Genomic DNA, 23,534 nt, shown 5'->3' on the forward strand with positions numbered 1-23,534 from the left:
CCATTGTTTAAGAACTTCTTTTGACTTTCAGTCTAGTGTCTATTAGACATTGCACCTGTCTACATGTCTAAATATTTAAATCTGCCATATTTCCCTATCAGAGAATGGCTGAAAATCAACCAAAAAGATCTCTGGTTTTTCATGGGGAGCGAATGACATGGATTTCTCCTGTAAGCTTAGATGAATTACTGGATCTGAAAGCTGCTCACCCCAAAGCACCTCTTGTGGTTGGAAACACCAGTGTGGGTATGTATACAATCAGAATGGCTCCTGTTACCATGGGAGGAGTGGGGCTACATTTATCATTCTTTTTGCATTTTCATCCTTAAGCTTACTCTCCACTGTGTTGGAGTTGTCATTATGGAAATTGTCTTTTGACTATGTCTATTCCCATCTGGTAGGACCTGAGATGAAATTCAGAGGCGTGTTCCATCCAATTGTTATTGCTCCTGCAAGGATCCTGGATCTGAATGTGGTGAAATGCACGGATGACGGTAAGTGGCCTTTACTTTGTTCAGACAGAGGAGATTCCTCTGTGATAAGGGATGCTGCTCCATTCCATAGTGCTGAAGGTGTGAAGTGCTGTGCAACTCCTTCCTAAGCATGCTTGGTTCTTTCCCAGGTCAAGGTGCCTGTGGCCACCGGCCCAGTGCATGATAGTTTTGTCTCCATGGCACAGTGCACTACTGACTAGAAATATTATCTTGGGCCCCATTAGTCATAATAGTGCAAGGGTAAATATTCTGGTAATACTGACTCTAGTGCTAAGTCATGCAATATTTGCTTTGTGATCTCTGTACCATGCTATGCTGTATAGCAGAGAGAAACCCATAGAGATTGCATGCTTGTCTACATTAGAAAAAAGGCTGTGATTAAACTGGCATAGCTAATATGCATTAACTAATCTTGTTCTCAATCATAACAGCATTAATTATTGTAGATTAAAAATTTTGTACCTCAATTATGTATTTAAGATAAGCACAGAGATTTTTTTAGTTAAAGTTAGGCTAGGTTTTAGTTTTTAAATAAATTCTAATGAAATTAGAAGTAACAACTAGAGATAGAGTTGAACTTACTGTAATAGCCTAAATTAATTAAATATATATTATATTGTGCAAGTTTACTGCCAAAGTTTTAAGGAAAGTCAGACCCTATATCTGATGAAAATTACTTGCTGTATGCCTGAAGCCACTTTTTTTAAGTGGTGATAGTTCTGTCATTGCATTTAGAATATCTTTTTCATTTCAGATCAGTCATCCAGTTCTAGTCAATGACTAATTTGTTCTCAGCTGAAAAGTAGTTGGGAATTGAAAAGAAGCAGGGAGAATGTTTACTGCCGTTTTTAACCTATAAATAAAACCTAGTTATGAGAAGATGAGACCTACTTGTTCTAAAACGAGAGCTACGCAGTTTAGTTTGCCAGCCAGAAATAGTATTTCCTCTCTTTAATCAGATTTAAATGCAAAACATGTTTTGATTAAATTTTTGTTTTAAATACACAAAATTTAGTATTGCTTTACTTGACTAGTAAAAAGCCATTTAAAAATTTTATATCTTTTGCTTTATATTTTTGATTGAATTCCAGTGTTCACTCAAAACATTCATATGTTACATAAATGAAGTCTATTAATTATTTTGAATAGAAAGGCACTGTTTACCATTTTATAATATTGAAATTTTTTAAAAGTATAATCTTAAAAAAAATAAAATGTATAACTACTCAAATAAATGCATATAGTTATAGGTTGTCTTTCTAGTGGGGAAAAAGAATACTATATTCAGTGTTAGGACTGTTTGGGTTTTTTGCAAATGCGACCTACCCATACCTTAGGAGACAAGTAGAATGTACGTATGCAAAGCAAGATCAAATTATCATGAAAATCATGTTTAAAAATAGGAAGCACCTGCTGAAAGCATTTTGAAGCTGACTCGCCTTTGGGTGAAACCTCACCTAAACATTTACTCAGTCAAAGTTGGTACAAGGGAAGCAATTGGTATGGGCAGCTGGAAGCAGAGAAGGAGTTTCTGTTTTAGTAGAAGTGGTGAGCTATTAGCTCAATTTCATCATTTCATGAAATCTTACCTCAGTCTCCTGAAATTAAAAGTCACAGCCCCTTTAATATGCAAAGGTCCCTCTCCTTATATCTGCCTGTATTCCACATGAGCAGTCCTAGTTCTACAGTCTGAACATGGTTTAAAATGCAGGCAATAAAGCAATGTGCACATTACACTTTCATAATCTTTTGGTTACAGGATTAACTCTGGGAGCTGCCTGCAGCCTCTCTCTAGTGAAAGACATCTTGACAAATGCAATCTCAGAGTTCCCTGAAGAGAAGACAAAGGTTTTCTGTGCTGTCCTGCAGCAATTAAGAACTCTGGGCGGAGAACAGATAAGAAACGTTGCTGTATGTTGTGCGTTACTTGCAATAGCAAATGTAACAAATTGTAACAAATGTGAAACTGCTTTTGACCACATGTAAAACTTGCATTTTTAATTCTGTTTTTAGTAGTGAACTTTCTATCAATACATCTTTTTTGAGCTTTCAATATGTATAACTTTATGTATAGTCTGCATGTTACAGTGTCATTTAACATAAAAATGTGAAGGTGATGGAGAAAGGTGACATAAATTTATTTTTTCAAGTCATTAGGTGGAAACATCGTAAGTAGAAAATCAACCTCAGACTTGAATCCTATTCTGGCAGCCAGCAACTGTATGCTCAATCTGGCTTCAAGAGGTAAGCGTAGTGCCTTACTGTCTCTGTAGTAGTGCCAGAGGTACAGGATCCTGTTGTATGGGGAGAGGGGAAATAACAACAGGTGAGCATTTGTTAAGGAACCCTTTTCCCACTCTTATATGAGATCACATCTGCAAGAGAAGCAATTTGCAAATGAAGAACATGCCAAAGGTTCTCGTGTCAGGAGTAAGCATTCAGACCAATCAGATCACATGTACTTCTGTGGGCAGTGAATTACTATAAACACTCATAAAACCTCACAATTTGAGTAGCTGTATACTACCTCACCACATTCCTGGTGTTTTTTTTCTGTAATTGGTGCTTTGCCCTGGTTTGAAAATCACCCTATGGCCCTGAGAAGAACTCTCGCTTCTCGTAACTCACAGGTACTTACTTCTGATATAGGAGTCACTAGTCCAGCACCTTTTTCCATGCCCAGTTTCTGTTTCCTTCCATCACTGTATGCTCCCCTCTACCTGCTCTTTTTCTTGTGCACTGCCTTACCATTGGAAGGTTGATGAAATTATTGGTAAACATGAGCTATCTGGTGGCCTGGAATTGCGTGCTCTGCCTTCTAGATGGCTTATGTCCTTTTTGCCCTTGATCCAGACAAGTGCATGTTGCCATTTCAGACCATGTAATACTCCACTCAACACCCAAAAGTACACGTTCCTGAAGGGGTTGTTTCTGAGCCAGGATTTCTTGGAACAGATACACAAAAACTTATGCTATGTGATTTCCATGACTTCCTCCTGAATAGTTCGGCATTGAGAGGAAAAATACCTGTCAGAATCTTGTTCTGACAAGTGAAAGTACAAACATTTGGATCTTCTTACTCAACAATTCTAATGATGTGCTTAAGTGATGAATAGGATCACTGATTGATATACCTTTCTATTAACCTGGCAGAACTTTACTGCTGGAGAGGGTTTTAGGCATTTTCACAGGTTTTTAACATATTTCTTTATCAAACGGTAGTCATTGAAACATAGAAAAAGTAGATTGTTCAAGAAAAGGAGGTTGCAGAAGCACTATTAGTTCTTAGCATTTATTTTAGATCACAGTGTAAGAGAAAATGCACCTTCCTAGATGCTGGCAGGCTCACAGGTGGGATAGGGCAATAATCTTTATGTATGTAAACCAAGTGTTGCATTCTGAATGGAATTGCAAAGGCAAAAATCCAGAAATGCCAGTGCTGCTATTCTTAACAGTGTTATTTTTCAGATTCACACTTCAGAAAAATAAAATTCCTTCACTAAAGTTTTGCTGTCACACTAGTTACATTTGAGGAATGCAATTTTAATGCTGAATTATATTCCAGGATGAACAGGTTGCAGTGTCATCATCACATTTAAAATTAAAAACATGAAGAAAATAATCTTGCTGTACAGCAGCCAGTCTTGAAGTATTGTGTTCATTGAGTGTGAGGAGAGTATTTTAATATATGAACCTTTAAAAAATGGCACAGCAGATTATGTGGTTATAGAAAGTCTTGGGATAGGTCAGGGTTACTGCAAGATAAATAGTGTCTAGTAATAAGAAATCATTTATTTGAAAATGCATTGGACCCCTTAGGTAGCATGTGAACAGTACAAAGGACACAGAAGACTAGTAAAAAATACACGTTGACTTCATCTGTCAAACACATGTGGTTAAATTCCACACTGGTGAATCACTGTGGATTTCCATCTGTACAATGTTCATGCCTCTGTTCTTGCAGAACAACAGTGCTACTTGGCAATTACATTACTACTACAGTTGCAGTCCTACCAACAAAACTCCTCTAGTCAGGGGAACTTGTTTAATTAACAGAATCAATTAAATGTGTTAAAATATGGCATTTCTAGAAGGCTTGCTATCTTAACTGTGTAGTGATATTGGCAAACCCGATGTAGCATGGATAAAGTTTAAGTGTTCAAAGGGCACTTACAGATTTAGGTTCCTTGCAGAGTTTTGCCCTCTTCCCGTTTGAAAATCCCATCTTTAATAGTATATATCACAGAATGACAAATATAGTCACTCTTAGAATCATCTACCAAAAAAGAGAAAGGAAAAGGCAATAGCATTTATTCCCTTCTGGACTCCTAGAAGTGTTCAGAATCTCAGAAGAAAACAAAACAAAACCCCAAAAACCAAAAACAAACCCAACCCCCCATTTTTTTTTTTTTTTTTTACTTCTGCAGCAGTTGTCTCCCATTCAGTTTTCTTCCTCATTTGTTATGTTTTAGAAGGAAAGGTAGTGATGACAGCAGCTGCAGAGATTTGGAACAAATTGACAGGAGTGGGGATGGGATCATTGTGGCAGTATCAGAAGGGAAGATTACAGAATGGGGATTGATCTCTGGGCACTTTCTTAGGACTCTGGTGTTATGATACTACGGAAGATGGAGCAGTCATTTGTATTTTAGAGCATACCACTGATAATTCATTATGTAAACTCTGCAGTTATTATTTACTCAGGAAGGCTGCAGGTATTTCTTGCCAATTAGAATATGACTGATGCATATTGATTGCACAATTGTACAGAAGTTTCTGGATTTGGGATTTTTTTTAGGAAGAAAGCGACGGATTCCTTTGAGTGATATTTTTGCAGATGGAGCTGGTAACAATACCATTACACCAGAAGAGATCTTAGTCTCTGTCCACATTCCCCATTCTAAGAAGGTAAGTTACTAGTTTGTTTAGATTTGCTTTAAGCAGAGTTAAAGACTATTAAATAAAGACCACGAGGGGCCATAACCCCTATGTTTAAAGTAATACTATTACTGCTCACTTTCTGAATTCCTTACATTTGATCCTGTCAGTGCCATACTGTCTCTTAGTTTCAGCCAAAAAACACAACTCAGCAGGTAGCTAGTCATATATAAAGAGTGATGTTCAGATGAAAGTTTACCCTAAAATGATGAGGTCAATAGCAACTGTCTAGACCCCCTACAGAAAGAAGTCTTGGACAAGCTGCCATAGTCCTCACCAAAGGAGGCTGCCCACCTGTGATATGGTTGGCATCAAGCAGGTAAAGCATTGTCATCTCCTGAGGATTTTTCTTAAAATGAGATAAGATTGTGTCCTGTTTTCATGGGGATAAAATGTATAGAATCACTTTTCTGTTACATTTTGTTTCAGTGTGTGGCCAGCTGTGGGATGGTGATCAAGGCCATCAGCAGTGAGAGCCAGGGCAGCTGACCCAGGCTGGCCCACACGTGTGTTCTGTAACATTAACGTCACGTTCACTATAAATGGGAAAGCTGCTGGGGACAGGGAGGCTTTTTATTCTCTTCTTCCATCCCTCTTTTTCCTTCTCCTCTCTTCTCAACAATTGCTATCCCTGGAGGGACTTGCCACCACTCTGTGGGCTAAGTATAATTTTGTGTCTTCTGTATTAGTATTGATATTGGTTTCCTTATTTTATTAACTCTGTTTACATTTTAACATGTGAGTCTCCCCCCTTTTCCCAATTCCCTTTCTCGGTTAGGAGGGGATATTGGGTGATAGAACAACTGCTTATTGTTTAGCCCTGGGTGCGGGCTAAACAAAGACAGATCGGACATGTGCGTGGTGCTTCCATATGTGTTGCTGAACTGACTGATAGTCTTTAACTGGTATTGCGTTTGCAAGAGTGGATATGGGATCTTATAAGAGGATTATGGGTCATGTTATCTGAGTGCAGAAGTTTGGCAATAATTTGAAGCCTCTAAGCTTTTGGTTTTATTATAAATGCAACTCCACTCCACAAGATCCCTGTCTTCCAGCTAACTACCATGAAAAAATCTAGGTCATCTGTACTGTGTAGATGATGGAGGATTGGATATGGGCTGATAGAAAATCAAAGGTGGTAAAGCTACTGAAAGGTCAAGAGAAGAAAGTGTATGGTCTTGAATGCTCAAGAAGTTGAATTTGTGCTCTTCATTTTTTATTCTCTTGCTTCATGTAGTACAATAACAAGTTCTACTTTCAGATGCTTACATGTCTGCAGGTTACCCACTTCTGTCTGATCTTGCTCAGGGGGAGTATGTCTCTGCATTTCGACAAGCAGCAAGATGGGAAAATGCTCTCCCAATAATCAATGCTGGGATGAGAGTCCTTTTTGAAGAAGGTACAGACGTAATAAAGGATTTAAGCATTTTTTATGGAGGTGCTGTCTCAACCATGATCTGTGCAAAACAAACCTGTTGGACACTTATCGGAAGGTACAATTTCTCTGCCTTTTCTATATCTCTGAATAAATGGACTTTGAGAGCTTGGGTGTACTTCCTTGGAGCATGAAAGTGCAGAAAGAGTTCACTTGCCTGTCTGATGCCACGTATGTTCAAGTGAATGATCTGGTCAAGCCTTAATGATGACTTTTCAGGATTGTTACGTTTTGGAGTCTGCACATGGGTGCAACTCCAGTGTGAAGTATGCAGAGAGAGAAGAGAGACGAGCTATGAGTTAGGTGGATGAGGTATACATAGTTGTGCACCGGAACCCAAGCATTGGTAAATGATGCTGTATCCTGTAGGTTTGATAATCCCCTAGTATCAGTGTTCTTGAGTCCTTCAGTTTGGCTCTAATAGATACAAAGTTTAAGAACTTCAGATGTGCCCAATAAACTTAGGAGCTCAAGGCAAGCCTTAACCTTTTCAATATCTCTTCATCTACAAGATCCTAATAATCCTTGACATTCCCTCCCCCTTTGCAGCACCTTTCCAAGTTTTGGAGGAAAAAAATTACAAATAATTCAAGCAGTATAAAACCATTTATCTAAACAGAGTCCTACTGGACTGTTTTACCATTTAATATGCAACCGTTTCAGTAGTTGAAATACTCATTATTTTTTGCTGCTTTACATGATTAAATTTATTCTAATGATTTATATTTTGATATCTAGGGTTGTGTAACCATGGAGAATTAACTGTGTTGAGATACTTCAAGGAGACAGCCTTTTCAGAAAACGTAACAACTATCCAGCACTAATCAGATCCCTTGGAAGCATCTACAGTTTGCATCAATATCATTATCCACTTTTTTTAAATATAGGACAGTATCTGAAGAGCAGTGATAATCTGTAAGACTGTTAAATCAGCTTTAAAGCTGTAATAAGTTTTTTTTATTTATTTATTTTAAAAAGACTGGTATAGCACTCCATTCCATTGGCTTGAGGGACCTCACTTTTGTGAGCAACACTGACCTACAATGTTTTCAAAATTGCAGGCTGTTATTAGAATCAATATTTTGACTTCATTGTGAGCAGGATTATGCCTGTGGTCCATGGTACAAATGTATTACTGCAATGTGTACTTATTTTTTTGTGTCCTGGTCTGATTGTATCTGTTATTCTTCCTGACAGACACTGGAATGAACAAATGTTGGATGAAGCTTGCAGACTGGTTCTTAAAGAAATTGCTCTTCCAGGCCCAGCCCGTGATGAAAAAGTAGACTATAAGAAAGCTTTGATAGTTAGTTTCTTCTACAGATTTTTCCTGGAAGTATTACAGTCACTAAAGTCAACGGTAAATTAGTTCTCCATGTCTCCTGTGCTAAATATTGTCTTTGGGGTTCAGATCTACAGAAGAACGTACGCGCTTAACTCCCAAGGAGATTGATGGAGAGGTGCCCATTTAACTTTTATGTGCTCAGATATCTTTACCTTGGACATTAGGCTTTAAAAAAAATTGAGCAATGTTAATGCAACAATATATTGGTATTGAGCTCCCAGGCCCAAAGAAAACATACATGAGGTCTTATTCCCTCTGTCTGTAGTTCAAAACATAAAGAGACAGAATAGAAATAAACGCTTTGGAAAGCAAGTGTAGGTGTTAAATCAACCCTCCTTTTTGTATGAGTTGTTGACTGGGAGAGGAGAACTCTAAAATTTCTCTTCCCGATACATTCTAGGTGTATTTTTCTTATTTTTGTCTTAAATATGTTCTTATGAGGAAAAAAAAATCCCTTTTGGCTTTTTCTTCTGTGTTACCTTGAGCTCTTTCCTCTGAATTACCATTACTAGGTAATTTATTATTACCAGGAGTGATTCTGTGCCAGTTTTTATCAGACCCCAGAACAAAGCTCTTCTGACTATCATCCGTGCTTTATATTGCTTACTTTAAACAAGCGTATCTGTTGGATCCAATATATTTTAAAATATTATTTAGGGAAATCTCAAAACTCTACATTGTTTTAAAATTGTTACTTTAGAGCCTTTCTAGCTTGTGAGAGTCTTGAAGGAATTTCCTCTATAAAGAGTTTGTATTTGGTGATTTTGATTGTTAGCTTTTTTAATTGGAATGTTCAAAATGTGAGTTTTAGTAGTAATTCACTTTCTTTTCAGGATCCTTGCCACTATCCTGGCATACCTATGGAATATAGGAGTATCCTACAAGATTTCAAAACCAAAATGCCCCAGAGTATCCAAATATACCAGGCAAGTGATTTTATTCTAAGCTTGTTCTGTGCTTTATGAGATTTGGTAAAAAGTCAAAGTTCAAGCATGACCCTTGCTGCGAAGCTCAGGTACAAATTTTCCAAAGGATTGAAGGCAACAGGCTCTTAGTGGTTGATTTTAACTGTATCTCAATTAGAAAAACCTTGTCTGTAAAAATAGACTCATGTGGGTATACTCACTTCTAAACAGTTCTGGAAAGAGAAATATGCTGAACGAACCCCATTGTCAGACTGCTTAAACTTGTTATATTGCAGTGTGCAACCCAATTGGAAAAAAAATTAGAAGAAAATAAAAAAGATTGAAAAGCCCAAGTCTGTAGCTATCACTATAGTATTCACGTCTCAAGATATGCTTTTCTTAAGATCTCAGAGGGCTCTTCGGTCTTACTGTAGATTTAGGAATCAAGATGGAGTTTGTGATGGCTATGTGATCAAATTAACAAGAGTATTCAAGGAGAAGTCAGCAGCAGAGGGCAGCAAACAACACCTTTTGGATTTTCTGAGATCACCCTTGTGACTAGATCATGGTGGGAAGTCCTGCAAGGATCTTTTATATTTTGATAGCCTCAATATACAAGCAAAAATCTCAAGTTTTTGAAAACCTAAAGAAAATTCAAATGAAATCTAGATAAACATATTTTCATTTTCAGATATTCTGTAGAATAACATTTTAGCTTTAAATGCTTCAAATTTGTTCAAGTTATTATCTTCAACTTCCTTCAACGTTATTGTCAAAAAAAAAGACACTACAGACTTATAAACGGGCCAGGATCAAAGGAACTAGTTCTTTAAGACTTTCAGCAATTTATTCCTCAGCTGCAAGAAAGTGACTAAACAACAGAAATGGAAACAATTTGTTATTCAGATCAGTTGGCACTGAGCAACAGAAAATTATTTAGAAACCCAGAAAATCTGTTTTTTCTCTTTAAATTTCTGTCTAACTTTTGCAAGTCCCTATCTTTTGTCTGGAGTTCTTCATCTGAACATTATTAAGCTTTTAAAATTAAGTGGAAAAAAAGAATGCATATCCTGAAAGATAAATACCTGGTTATTCTGTTAATGGAAAAGTTGACATGGTTTGGCTGAGTCAGCCATTTGAGGAACTCTAGGCAGTCAAGGGAAAAATGTCTGTTCTTGGCATTGGGCTAATAGCAGACAGTGTGCCAGAAAGTGCAGGAGGTAGAAATGTGTAGCCAGGAGATAGAATTGTGTACTGGAAGCTATAGAAGAAAAAAGGTTTTGAGTTATGAGTATTTAACTAGTTCAAAATGTAGAAAAGGAAAACGGTGGTGTGAACACTGACCCAGAAATTGGAAAAGTGTTCTGGAAGTTGTCAACTATTACATGGTGTGGCAGAATTAACTGGCAACACTGAATTAACTTTCAGGAAAGACTTAGTAAAATAAAGTTAATCAGGCACTAAATTCATACACAGGTACAAGGAAATAAAATTGGGAAGGAAATATTTAAAAAACATTTTCTGCCTGATTTGCATTAATCGGTTGCAATCTTCAGCGAGGAAGACAAATCCTAGAAATCGCTGCAAATAACTCAAAATACACCACCAGACACTGGTAAAATACAGAGCAGAATCTTGTGAGAATAATTCGGAAAATTATCAAGGCTTCATGATACCAATCAGTAAGGGAGGAAACTGTCCTTCTAAAAAAGAAGTGCTGTTTGTATCACTGATGTAAACAATTAAGGAAAAAAAAATCCAAGTAGACAAACCTGTGCAAGGCTGTCAGAAGGCTCCTTAAGAGCAGAAATTGAAGAAATTCCCAGAGGCAGCAGTCAGGTCCTGCATCTGCATCTGTTTTCAATATTGAACCAGAAGATGATACTATGAACAGTTGTTCCTTCACCTGATTTTCTGATTGCTATAAGAATAACATGAGTGTTCTTTTTTTAACTGTTGGGGGTTGTGTATTTTTGGCTGTACAGGACATAAAGCCGAGGCAGTCTCCCCAGGATCCTGTAGGACGGCCCATCATGCACCAGTCTGGAATTAAGCATGCCACTGGTGAAGCAGTTTACATTGATGACCTTCCTTCTGTGGATGGGGAGCTCTTCCTGGCTGTCGTCACTAGTTCCAGAGCTCACGCTAAGATTGTGTAAGTGTTCAAAGTGTATCTGAAAAAAGTGTTATTATGACTTTGAGGTTTTTAGACCAGACTAATAAGTTATGTGTATACAGAACAGCATGCCTGATACCCTCACTGGCTCAGGTGCAGGAAGCAATATTGTCACTCTAGTAGAAGGCTCTGTTTGGATTTAAGTGTCTCACTCCATATTACTGTACTAATAAGCTTGAACTGTTTCTCGTCCATGAGCCAGCCTAGAGCTAGCCTAGGTACCTCCACAAAGGGCTGGTCTGTGCAGTGCAAGCAGGCCCCAAAACTCAGCTTTACCAACATAGCTTTGAAATCTCAACTCAATTATGAAAAAAGAAAATTGTTCAAAATGTAGGAAATAGCATTGCTAAGATTGCAGCAACAAGGTAGCAAAGCTCATATGAGGCCTTATAGGAGAGGAAGATGAGAAGAGGATTTTATTTTGAAAGAAAACTGTTTTCACTTATATTTTTATATGGCCAAAATACACCTATTCTAGCAGTTTGTTCAACATTCAGGCACCAAAATGCACATATCCAAGTTGTCTGCCCAGCATTCGGGCACCGAGACATGTATTCAGGTGGTGTGGTCAGAGTTAATTGTGGTGACAGAAAGGACCGGGGCTGCTAGCTATGGAGTCCTTGTCATGTTTCCTGGCTTATTCTTGGGTTGGTGATAGTATGCTGGGTTTGGATGTGCTCTTTTTGGTACCATCAAGGAGCTGACATCACCCTCATATCTGTGAGTCAGTAGGATTTATTCACTCTCCTTTGTCTTCTGATCTGGGTGTCCAGAGAAGATGCCTGTAAATGTGCTCTGATCCTGATGACCTGCTAAACTAGGTGCTATCAAAACATGTCATTCTTATAGAACTTCTGCCATTCTTTCCGATCCTTCTACATCCATGCATTCCCATTCGTTCTCCATTTAACCTGGTCTTGCCATTTCTGTTATAATTCTCTACATGAACTCTCTGTTTGTAGATGCTTATTTGTATCTGTGTACACTGTGAGGTCTTAGAAAGTTGCAATTGTAGCATCATAATTGTGCAGTGATTTTTATTAAATCAATGCAGTTCAGGCAGTCTAATGGGCCAATGATTTCCCTGTTGCATCTAGAGTATTTCCTAGAAGCAAAGCAGGTTAGTGGAATTTTAAATTGCCTCTGACCTGCACTACTTTGTATGCCAGAGATAGAAGGAAAAGACATGTCTGAACCTATAAGCAGATTATGGCACTACAAGAAACACCTCTCTATTGTGTTCTCTTCTCTGTGGAATGCTTTGTAAAAGTAAATGCTTCTCTTTTCCCATATCCCAATCAGATCTATAGATACCTCAGAGGCTCTAAAAGGACCAGGTGTGTTCGATATCATAACAGCTCGTGATGTACCAGCTACAAATGAGTTTTATGACTCTGATGATCCAGAGATTATATTTGCAAAAAACAAGGTATAACTACAGTAGTTTTAAAAATTATTTTCTTCAATTTTACTGTTTTTCTTTAGATTTTTATAATGAAATTTTACTTGCCAACTTTTAAATTTCTGTATTGTGTGTACATCAGGGAATCACTTTAGGCACATAACTAGGTAAATCCTTACAATTTTTTCCCTCTCCCTTTTCAACTTCAAAATAGCAGATATGCATTATATTCTGCCTACAGAAAAATATATAAATCAGAAGAATACAGATTAAATGTCACAAAACCATCTGAGTTGTTGGAAGAGTATATTTCATTGAAAGTTAGGCTCCCAAATCACTTATCCATTTTTGAATACTCTCTTTTCCTCGATTCCCCGGTTATACTGGTATTTCTAATAATTTGTTAGCTTCATGGATGATCTGAAAAATACAAAGATCCTAAGTCAAAATAAAATTATAAAAAGGAAACATGAATAGTGGTTACATGAAAGAAGAATATCAGCAGCATATGTGGGAATAATTTGAATCCACTGTTCTATTAAGTGATGTGTATTTTACAGGTGATTTGTGTGGGTCAGATTGTCTGTGCTGTGGTTGCAGATTCAGATGTTCATGCCAAACAAGCAGCTGCAAAAGTGAGGATAGAGTATGAAGTGCTGGAACCAGTGATCTTGACAATTGAGGTACTAATAATTTATTTTTCTCTTGCTTTTTTATTGTTTTATCTGTATAATTAATGGAAGAAGCAGTTCACACTCTTTGTTTGCTTTTTAAACATGATTTTCTAAGGAAACAAGGTGAATATGAACATCCAGTTAACCAGTCTGTCAGTCTCCCTATAAATAACTTTTCAAGCTTTTGGATAATTTTGACCACTTGTGATAGATAGGCAACAGTCTCAAAGGTATTAAGGTCCCACAGGTTTCATAATAAACATAAGAGTAGAAAAGAAGAACTCTTATGTTCCCAGTGAAGAAAAGGCAATGAGCACGCAGGTTGTTTATAATTCTTTTGGTAGCTACCAGCTGGTCAATCAATGTGTGTATATTGGCTGAACAATCAGCTCCTGATGAACTGCAGCATTTTGTATATGTTGTCAGGCTAGCAAGCCAACAAAGTTAGGCTGGAAACATAGGAAGTGTTGGGGGAATGTGAGGGGAAAGATGTTGGGGATACAGAACATTTTAGACATGTGGTGTGTGAGTCATAGGGGAAATGGACTAATGCTGGGTTAATGAGATGAGTGGAAGTAGGGAACTACGGACATACTTGCGGGGAATCAGCATTAGTTCTGGTAGTCACTTTACCCCGTAATGCATGTGGGGTATAATAGAACAGTCCTTCTGGTATAAAAATAGAAGTAGTCTCTTTTTAAAGACTGGCAAATTTTACTAATATTTCGTTACAGTTGAAACTCCAATGAAGTCTTCTTAGAAATAAAGCGAATCATACTTAATAAATAGATTCTACAGTCCTTGTGATTTCTTCCCCTCTTAGTGGCATCACTCTTTGGATGATGAGGTTGCATTCTTATTCTGTGCTCTGTTGGTCACTTGCTAGATGTGTGAGAGGGAAGAGCAGGTTGGATAAACTGAATGCATTTCCTTCAGAAACTATCATCTGTGACACAAAATACGTCAGGAAAGAATTGCTGGAACCGAATACACAAACTCATCAACAATGACAGTAAAGTGATGCAATACAGGTGTTCATTGACTTTGATAGCTGATGGTTCACATCTCTGAAGAGAATGGTGTTTCTGCTGAGAGTAAAATGCCACAACAAATTGAGAACCTTTGAAATACTTAAAAAACTATTTCTCTTTTTCTCCACTGCAGGAAGCTATAAAGCACAACTCATTCTTTGAGCCAAAGAGAAAATTAGAACAAGGAAATGTTGATCAAGCATTTGAAACTGTTGATAATACAATTGAAGGTAAGCTGCAGAATACATTTGGTGAGAAGTTGTTGCCAGTTTTTGGGTTTGTCTGTCTATTCTTCAAGTCCCAGTTCTACCTTTTTTCCATATAGCCATTACGCCTGGGAAAGCTCTTGGTCACCTAGAAGACAGTGTGATTAAACCTAGTGGTCTTGTGGTCCTGCTACTACATTCAAGCTTTCTGGATCCCCTGTCCTTGAAACAGAATCACAGAATAATTAGGTTGGAAGGGGTCATCTAGTCCAACATGCTGCTTAAAGCAGGTGCCATTAGAGCTGGTTACTAAGGGCCGTGTCCAGTCAGGTTTTGAGTATCTCCAGAGATGGAGATTCCACAACCTCTGTAGGCACTTCTTCCAATGTTTGACCACTTTCATGGTGAAATTTTTTTCTTATATCAAGTTGGAATTTCTTGTGTTCATTCTCTCTCATCCTTCCGCTGTGCATCTCTGAGAACAGCCTGGCTTGCTTTTGTCTACACTCTCCCATTAGGAAGTTGTAGACAGCAATAAGATCTTCCCTTAGCCCTTTTCTTCTTATGGATGAATAAATCCAGTTCTCTCAGCCTCTTCTGATACATCCTGTGGTCCAGCCCCCTGAGCAGCTTGGTGGCCGCCTTCTTGACCTGGTCCAGTATGTCCACGCTTTAATTTATCTATGTTTTATTTAATATTGTCACCACCTGTAGGCAATATTCTATTAATCAAGTTCTGTTGATGCCACTGGAACAAGACCAATTTAATCCTGCAAGGAGTTTCATCTGTGTTTTTATTTTAGATGTTGCTTCTTCATACAAGAAACATCATAAGATTTGACACCGATTACCATAATTTACATGATGATAGGCCGTTAGGTCTTTCCTGGTTCATTTCTTCTGTCCTTTTCCCTCAGTAACACTTGTGTTTTTCTCTTTGGATCAGGGGAGATTCACATTGGGGGACAGGAACACTTTTACATGGAGACTCAGAGTGTGCTTGCTGTTCCAAAAGGAGAGGATAAAGAAATGGATGTGTATGTGTCAACACAGCATCCAGCAATCATTCAGGTAATACAGAGCATTCTCAGAGAAAGTGGTTGAACCTGTGACAATAGAGCTTTTTAAGTTTGGTTTACAAATCCATCTTAACAGTTTAGAAGCAGTAGGAACATGAAATTGCACATCTGGATTATCCAACAATGGCTGCTTTGTAGTACTGCTGTATCCTGATAAACTCTGACCACTACACCATGAGGATAAAGAGGAAGTAAAAGTCTCATTTCACTTAGAACAAAGTACCTTATGCCCCACTATTGTAAGCATGAAAAACTCCCTGTGGAGTACTGAGGCTCCTCCATCCCCGTTAGCTTTCCACTGAGGTGAGGAGCAATCAGCATCCTGCAGAGTCAGTGCCTGCTGAGAGTTTGATCAGTTCTAATAGCTGTAGGTGAGACTGCTGCTCCATGCCAAAATCATAATCATAGAATGGTTTGGGTTTGAAGGAACCTTTAAAGATTTTCTAATCCACCCCCTCACCCCGCCCCCCCTCCGTGGGGAGGATTATCTTTCTCTAGATCAAGTTTCTCAAAGCCCTGTCCAACCTGACTTTAAACACTTCCAATAAAGGAGGGTCCACAACTTCTCTGGGCAACCTGTTCCAGAGTCTCACCATCCTCATTGTAAAAAATCTCTTCCTTATGTCCAGTCTAAACCTACCCTCTTTCAGTTTAAAACCATTGCCCCTTGTCCTGTCAGTACAGGCCTTGGTAAAAAGTCTTTCTGTTTCTTGTAAGCCCCCTTTATATATTGAAAGGCCACAATAAGGTCTCCCTGGAGCCTTCTCTTCTCCAGGCTGAACAACCCCAACTCTCTCAGCCTTTCTTCATAGGAGAGGTGTTCTAGCCCTCTGATCATTTTCATGATGGTAAATGGTAAAGCAAACACTGACATAGCATATGGTCTACGTAGTGATAGCTATGGTGCATGAAACAGATAGTATTTCAGACTCAGCACTAGCATTTTGTGTTCAGCTCCTTCTATCATTTCCGTTATTATTGTATTGCCAATAGCCAAGAAGCATAAAGAACTTTGTGTTTGAGAAAATTATTTGAAGCAAGAATATTCCTGACACTAGCAAGACCTTAGATTATTAAAAAACAAATGGTTTTATTTGAATTAAAAATTAAAATGAAATTTATCATCTTAGTAATAAAAATAATTAAAACTGTATTCTAATCCCTTTTTCTTATACCTGAAGCTTCTGATTGTTTAGGTAATGAAATCCAAGGATATTATTCTTCACTCCTATCCATGGCCACTTCACAGTGTCCATGGTAGAGATTTTAAGTGTGAATACTGCTGAGTGTTTGTTGTTACCTTTTTCTTGCTTTTTAACCTAGGGTAAAGGAAAAATTATTTTCATCGGATTTTTTAAAAGAAAACAGCTAGAAACATCTATGAAACTCTTTTCTAAGAAAGGTTTTTATTTCAGAACCTAACTTTTAGGCTTAATTTGAGTTGGCATAAAAGATTAAAATTGTTTTTACAGGAGATGGTAGCTGCAAGTTTAGGCGTTCCAGCCAACAGGATCATGTGCCATGTTAAACGAGTTGGTGGAGCTTTCGGTGGGAAGCTCCTGAAAGCTGGCTTACTGGCATCGGTTGCTGCAGTGGCAGCAAACAAGTAAGTGCGATATGTGCGTATTGGGATATGAAGAGAAAATGGGGTGAACAAATTTTGCATTTTGGCTAAAATGCTTTCTCCTTTCCCAAAGTCGCTAGCCAAAAAGTCATCAAATCCTGACTGTTCACATTTTGTAAAACTGTTCAGTGCATTTCTTTGTTTTGTTTTGTTAGACTGCTTGTGTTAAGCAGCTCTAGCCTCAACCAAATTAATGGGACTTGAAGAAATCAGTATTTAGTATAAGCTAGAAATATTCTTGAAATGATTGAGCATTTCAAAAGGACTGGTCCCTAACTACTGAGACTTTATATATACATTCAAAACATGACATTATCCATCCAGATGTGAACTTCACTGGCACAGCAGGATGCAGAAGGAAGAGTTCATGAGTGGAACTGCTTTTAAGAACAAGTAGTTCTAGTTCAGTCCCCAACATCTTTCAGACAAAATTAGCTTAAATCTATTAGATATTATGTTTGTGCTAATACTCCTTGAATTAGTTTAGGAACTTTAACACATAAGGCTCCATCACTCACCCTCCAAATTTGGCAGGACAATATGGGCAATTAGCTGTCAGGGGATAGTAACCTCTTTTATAAGCATAACTGATTTGCTGCAGAATGCACATCAGGCTACACCCTGTCTTAGCCAAAATGATCTTGTAATCTGAGTGGTTAGCTCAATGCATTTCTCTTGTTACTGCTGTCACTGTTGTACAAACTGCTCTTGATTATTTTTGGCCATGTTATCTGTGTTTTGGATTAACTAGGCCATGCTAAAATTATTTTTTTTAATAGTTTAAACATTTTTTTATTGTTAGGATTTTATTTTATGTCTTATGTCCATTTTTTCAAAAGTATTTTAAATGCTATTTGCATTTGTAGACTAATTTTCATATTTTTACTATTATCCATGTTTTGGTTTTATTCCAAGGCACCCTATTTCAGTATGATTCAGAATAGCTAAGAGGTGACTATTGCTTAAGGTTGAATGCTAACTGCTGTTAGCTCACTTAACACAGTTCAGTCTTAACACTGAAATAATTGCTTCAGAAGAAGTTTGCACTGAGTTATCTCGTTGGCTTTCAAGAGATGAAATGAAAATTCTGACATGATTATAAACGCAGAACAAATATGAGCTCTGGACATAGCTTTAAGCACATATTTAAGCCTATTATATTTAATCTGAATGCATGTTTATATGCATGACTAGATCTCGATACGTGATGAATAGCCATCTTGTTAATAACATCTCTTATTTTGACTGAAATTTGACTTTTCTTTTGTTGATTTAGAACCAGCAGAGCAGTCCGTCTTATTCTGAGCAGAGGGGATGATATGTTAATCACTGGTGGCCGACATCCTTTTATTGGTAAATATAAAGTGAGTGCCACAAGAATTCTTTGAAAAAATACATGCCCATATTCTGTGAATAAGTATTTCAGTGTTCCTGGTTAATATTTGTTCTATTAATGAAAATTAATATCATCAATTCAATTTTAAAACAAAACTACTAGCCAAAAGGTAAAGATGCTGTACAGCCCTTTCTCTATTTCAGCCTCTTCTTTCTAGTCCCTTTGTGTCCTTTTCCTTTTATAGCTCTTTCTGTCAGTCTGTCTGGGAATGGAAAGCCAAACTAGCTCAGACTTCTGCAGAGGTTTATTTTAAACCGTCCATATGGTTAGGTTCACACAAAGGAGCAGCTAGTTTTTCACAGAAAGTGTCATACAGGAAAACTCACCCTATGGAGGAAATTAATCTCTTCCCTGCTCACGCATTGTCTTCAGTTGCAACGATTCATTAGGACAATTTCTGCCTTCTTTTCCATCTCTGCTACACAGGTAAAGTAAGAGAGGTTTTAGAAGATGCTTCCCTTAACTTGAAAATGAGCTGTAGCTCATGTTGAGAATTCAGGAACTATTAGTGGCAACAGGTGGAAAGAGAGATGTGAGATAAAAATAACATTTCTTCATTAAGAAAAACAAATGTCATACTCCATCTGCCAGACACCACTATTTTTACAGTCAGAGTGGGATTTGACTTTGTCTCCAGTGAACATTCCTAGATGACACACTTACCAGCCATCTCAGGCAATACACAGGAAGCCACTGGGCTTCTCTGCTTCTTCCTTTCCCAATGGGCTGATGTTGCTCGTTATATGCTGTACTTATACAGATCACAGATGCCAGGTGGGAAAGCCAGTATCTTAGGAACATACTTTCTTCCTCTCTTGCCCTTCTGTAGTTTCAGTGAATGCAGCCCAGAAATTAATACTGCAGTATGACCTTAATTGTGTGGGTTACATTCATTTTCAAAATATACAAGCACTGAAGAAATGAATGAATGCCAGAATCTAAACAGGTTGTTGTTGATCCTTCTAGGTTGGCTTCATGAATGATGGTAGGATCAGAGCTGTGGATGCCAAATATTACATTAATGGAGGATGCACCCCTGATGAATCTGTCCTGGTAAGGATTTCGTAAACTGACAAATCTTATAACGTGGAGGAATCATTAGCTGGAAAATGATGGTCAAATTCCCTTGCACATGTATTGTTAATCATATAGCCTTTTGATGTAGGGACTGTGGGTTGTTGGAAAATCTACACCTAGTAGTTTAACCTTTCCTTATTCAGTTCCGTGAAGCTCTATACTACTTTTTCATGTTTTCCTATGCATTCACTTCATGAATGGTTTCTCAGGCTTATTTTCCCATTATAAGCATGTCAACTATCACTATATTCCTTTTGAAATACATAGTACATGCATTTGTGCCTGCCTAAAGCTTTATGTCTACAAGGCTGGGAAGACCTTTCTTATCCTTCAGAAAATTCATAGTGATAGTTGTCCTGTTACTATATACATTTCTGTACTGGGTCTACATTTATTGTGCTGTGTACCTCAGTTCCTCACTTACAGGTCTGCAAAGTAGAAAATGTTGCTTGCTTTAATATCAGTCACTAGCTATTTGTGTTTGCATAGGCTATTCTAGCTGTAACTGAAAGGTTTGTTGAGGTTACTACCTCATCTGCTTGTCATTGCCCCACCTATGGGTATTTTCTGCACTCTGAAATCTGTCAGTGTAACTGCCCATGCTGTTACTGCCTAACCTACTTCTGAAAAATAGCCTTGGTTAAAAAAAATTCCATGATTAAAAGCACGTTCATTAATGCAGATCACATGTCAGAACCATCTTAAGATGAAGTTCTACAATGATACAGTGAAGCTGGTGGACCTAGAATTGGAGGCAGTGATAACCACTGAGTAACCTTTCCACCCAACTCAGCTGCAGCTGGAATAGCACATGTGATAACAGCCTAACTCTCTAACATCACTCCCTAATTAATTAGATCAATAACCAGTGGTCTAGCTGTGTGATTCCATTTGTTTCTATTAGTATAGCATTAATAATTCAACACTTTTAAAAGGAGAAATAGGTTTGTTGGAAATAAAATTGTAATTTACCAAACTTACAGTCCAGGTTTTTTTTCTGGGCCAGTATGACTTACCTGTGTGTTCCCAAGACAGTATTTTGGGATTTCTTCTTTCTTTAGAAGAGGACCTTATTCTGTGGGAGCCTAGCCCTAGAGAGAGCCAAGATGCTTCATGCTCATCATAGTAAAGACTAGTCTTCCAGCATGAGAGTTGAATACCAGAGATCTATGCTTAACTTAGTTATTTTTTGGTCAACAATTAATATGTTTTAACTCTCTGCGATTGCATGAAGATTAGAACAGATATTTCTGGGAAGAAACTTTAACATAGCTAGGAGATGTATTATAACAATACATTGTATTCATTCTGATTTGTCAATAACCCTCTTAAGACCAATCAACTTCATACACATATTTTCCTGAAGTCCGTAGAAGTTGTGCTCATAATAAAAAAAAAAAAGGCTTTTTTTTTCATTCTGCAACTAACATTTCAACTTATATTTCCTAAGTGAAAAGGTAGCAGCATATGACATTATTCATACACATTGTTATTACAGCAAAGCTATCTTCAGTTGTTTCTATGCAGGAATGTTTTGAAGTTTATTGTTTAAATCTCAGTGGGAACAGTAGGAATACAGGCTTAAATTTGCCATTCTGAGAAATCTACTTAACATTGGACAGAGCCAGTGGCCTCTTCATGAGGCATTAGAACATTTTTTAACTTATTTGTTTTGATACTGACTCCTAGAGCCTGATTTTAGGTATCTAATATGGGATTTTCCTTTTCTTGTATTTTTGTGTTTGTCATGTGAAATCTCTAAAAGAAAAATGTAAGAACCAGAAGACACTGTAGACTGCAGTACATACGCTTTCTGGTGGAACTAAACCTTAGCTGAGAATTTCCATAGGATGTGATAATTCAGAATGCTTTCATCAGTTCCTTTCATAGCTCCTATTGGTTTAAATCTAATCTGCCCATTTTTAGTTCTGTGTGGCTTTTGATATCAAAGTAGGAGCAAAATCAATTGTAAAATACAGTGTCTGTTACATCCTTAACTACTGACCAGCATTCAACTACTAGTACCACAGCTGTGTTGCGTGAACATCAAAAAAGAACTGAAAACTAATATGCTGCATGAAACATGTATTAATAAAGTCTGTATGTGTGCATAAGGGTATTCTTACTACCAGTGATTGACAGAAACCCAATTTTAAAGCTAATTGTCTCAAGGTAAAGTCTTTTTATGAGATGAGGAAGATTTAAATGTGAATTTGAAAGAAGCACTGTTCTGACATTTATACCTGTTTGTCCCCTGCCTCAGGTAGCAGAAGTATCCTTATTAAAAATGGACAACGCATACAAGATTCCCAATTTGAGATGCTGGGCTTGTGCCTGCAAAACAAACTTGCCGTCAAACACAGCATTCCGAGGGTTTGGCTTTCCCCAGTCAGCACTGGTGACAGAAACTTGGATAACAGAAGTTGCAGATAAAACTGGTTTATCACCAGAAAAGGTGATAAAATGAAGGCATCTTCTCTCCTGTCTGTGCAGTTGGAAAGTTAAAACGCTTTAGATTAGCTCAACTGTTTGAACAAATCTTTTCTAAGTCAAACATAATTTGTGCTAAAATTCTTATTTTTTTAATCAATGTCTGATTGTTGAATGAATAGCATGCTCTTACAAACTGAACCAAACTGGCAATTGTTCAAAAAATATACGGTAATCTTCTTGTTGTCTATTCGTCCCTCCATATGGTCAGTCTGCCTTTAATAGGATTGTGTGATAGCTGTTAATTTTATTCTTTCAGATTAGGGAAATAAATATGTATAAGGAGAATGAGCAGACACACTTCAAACAAAAGCTTGATCCACAAAACTTAATACGGTGTTGGAATGAATGTATGGAGAAATCTGCATACTACAGTAGGAAAACAGCTGTCAGTGAATTTAACAAGCAAAATTACTGGAAGAAAAAAGGGATTGCCATTGTACCAATGAAGTTTCCATTTGGACTAGGCACACGTTATCTTTCTCAGGTTGGTTTCTTTAAAGAATAAGTGAGCTAAACTTTTTATCCATAGACTATTACAGTTACTCTACCTTAGGATACAAAATGCATTATCTTTCAACTTCTGCAAAACTATCATCCTCCTAATGGTTGTTCCCTGAAGGCTACACTAGCTTCTAGCTCTCTTCAAGCTGAGATCAAAGTTGTTTGGTTTTCAGGACCCAGGCAGCTTGGACCTTGCCTACTTAAAGGCCAGTCCCATCTCTTGTGATGTGGTATTGGTATAGATGAGCTGAACACTTTTATGAAAAAATTTGAAGACTCATGGCAACGTGTTCATTGGATAAGTTAAACGTTCTAGCAATAGCTCTGAGCTTACTCTTTCTGACCATGGGGGTACTATGGGATGCTGTTCATAAGGACTTAAAGCTTTGATGTCATCAAAGACTAGGTTTAAGGAAGAAAAGGAGGACAGTAGTATTTTTGGTCTTTGTATTTTGTTTAATGTAGGTGTCCAGTGCTTCTGGAATAGACAGCATTTTATCAATTGAAAATTAATTGACTGGCTTGTATCATATCAAACTGTCTGTCTCTGTTCAAGACTAAAGTCACAGGGTTTTTGTAGTCTGCAGTGCTACTACCAGCTCAGTCCAGGAGGAAAATATCATTCAGAACCTTCCTGCTGTGTCTAATGCTGACAGCCTGCCCAACCCATGCAGTTGAAAAACCTGTGTCCAAAGGCTCTCAAACATCAATGAGAGAGAAAATGGAAATTGCAGCAATTTGCATGTACAGCCACTAGT

General features: G+C 37.6%; 1 protein-coding gene across 4 annotated transcripts in view; it reads left to right on the forward strand.

The window, feature by feature from the left end:
* The window catches only part of LOC137667482 (aldehyde oxidase-like), a 44,487-nt gene that overhangs the window by 10,099 nt on the left and 10,854 nt on the right, over nucleotides 1-23,534 (forward strand). For all 4 annotated transcript variants that reach the window (XM_068408272.1, XM_068408273.1, XM_068408275.1 and 1 more), the window contains 18 exons: nucleotides 102-246; nucleotides 402-494; nucleotides 2,254-2,405; nucleotides 2,645-2,738; nucleotides 5,293-5,402; nucleotides 6,741-6,925; nucleotides 8,065-8,227; nucleotides 9,046-9,138; nucleotides 11,103-11,272; nucleotides 12,596-12,722; nucleotides 13,256-13,378; nucleotides 14,534-14,630; nucleotides 15,553-15,677; nucleotides 17,158-17,291; nucleotides 18,586-18,673; nucleotides 19,672-19,758; nucleotides 22,046-22,237; nucleotides 22,532-22,759. In XM_068408272.1, the coding sequence (XP_068264373.1) occupies nucleotides 102-246; nucleotides 402-494; nucleotides 2,254-2,405; nucleotides 2,645-2,738; nucleotides 5,293-5,402; nucleotides 6,741-6,925; nucleotides 8,065-8,227; nucleotides 9,046-9,138; nucleotides 11,103-11,272; nucleotides 12,596-12,722; nucleotides 13,256-13,378; nucleotides 14,534-14,630; nucleotides 15,553-15,677; nucleotides 17,158-17,291; nucleotides 18,586-18,673; nucleotides 19,672-19,758; nucleotides 22,046-22,237; nucleotides 22,532-22,759 (2,406 nt within the window). The remainder of the gene's footprint in view (nucleotides 1-101; nucleotides 247-401; nucleotides 495-2,253; nucleotides 2,406-2,644; nucleotides 2,739-5,292; nucleotides 5,403-6,740; nucleotides 6,926-8,064; nucleotides 8,228-9,045; nucleotides 9,139-11,102; nucleotides 11,273-12,595; nucleotides 12,723-13,255; nucleotides 13,379-14,533; nucleotides 14,631-15,552; nucleotides 15,678-17,157; nucleotides 17,292-18,585; nucleotides 18,674-19,671; nucleotides 19,759-22,045; nucleotides 22,238-22,531; nucleotides 22,760-23,534) is intronic.

The sequence above is a fragment of the Nyctibius grandis genome, chromosome 9, assembly GCF_013368605.1.
Source record: "Nyctibius grandis isolate bNycGra1 chromosome 9, bNycGra1.pri, whole genome shotgun sequence".
Lineage (NCBI taxonomy): Eukaryota > Metazoa > Chordata > Aves > Nyctibiiformes > Nyctibiidae > Nyctibius > Nyctibius grandis.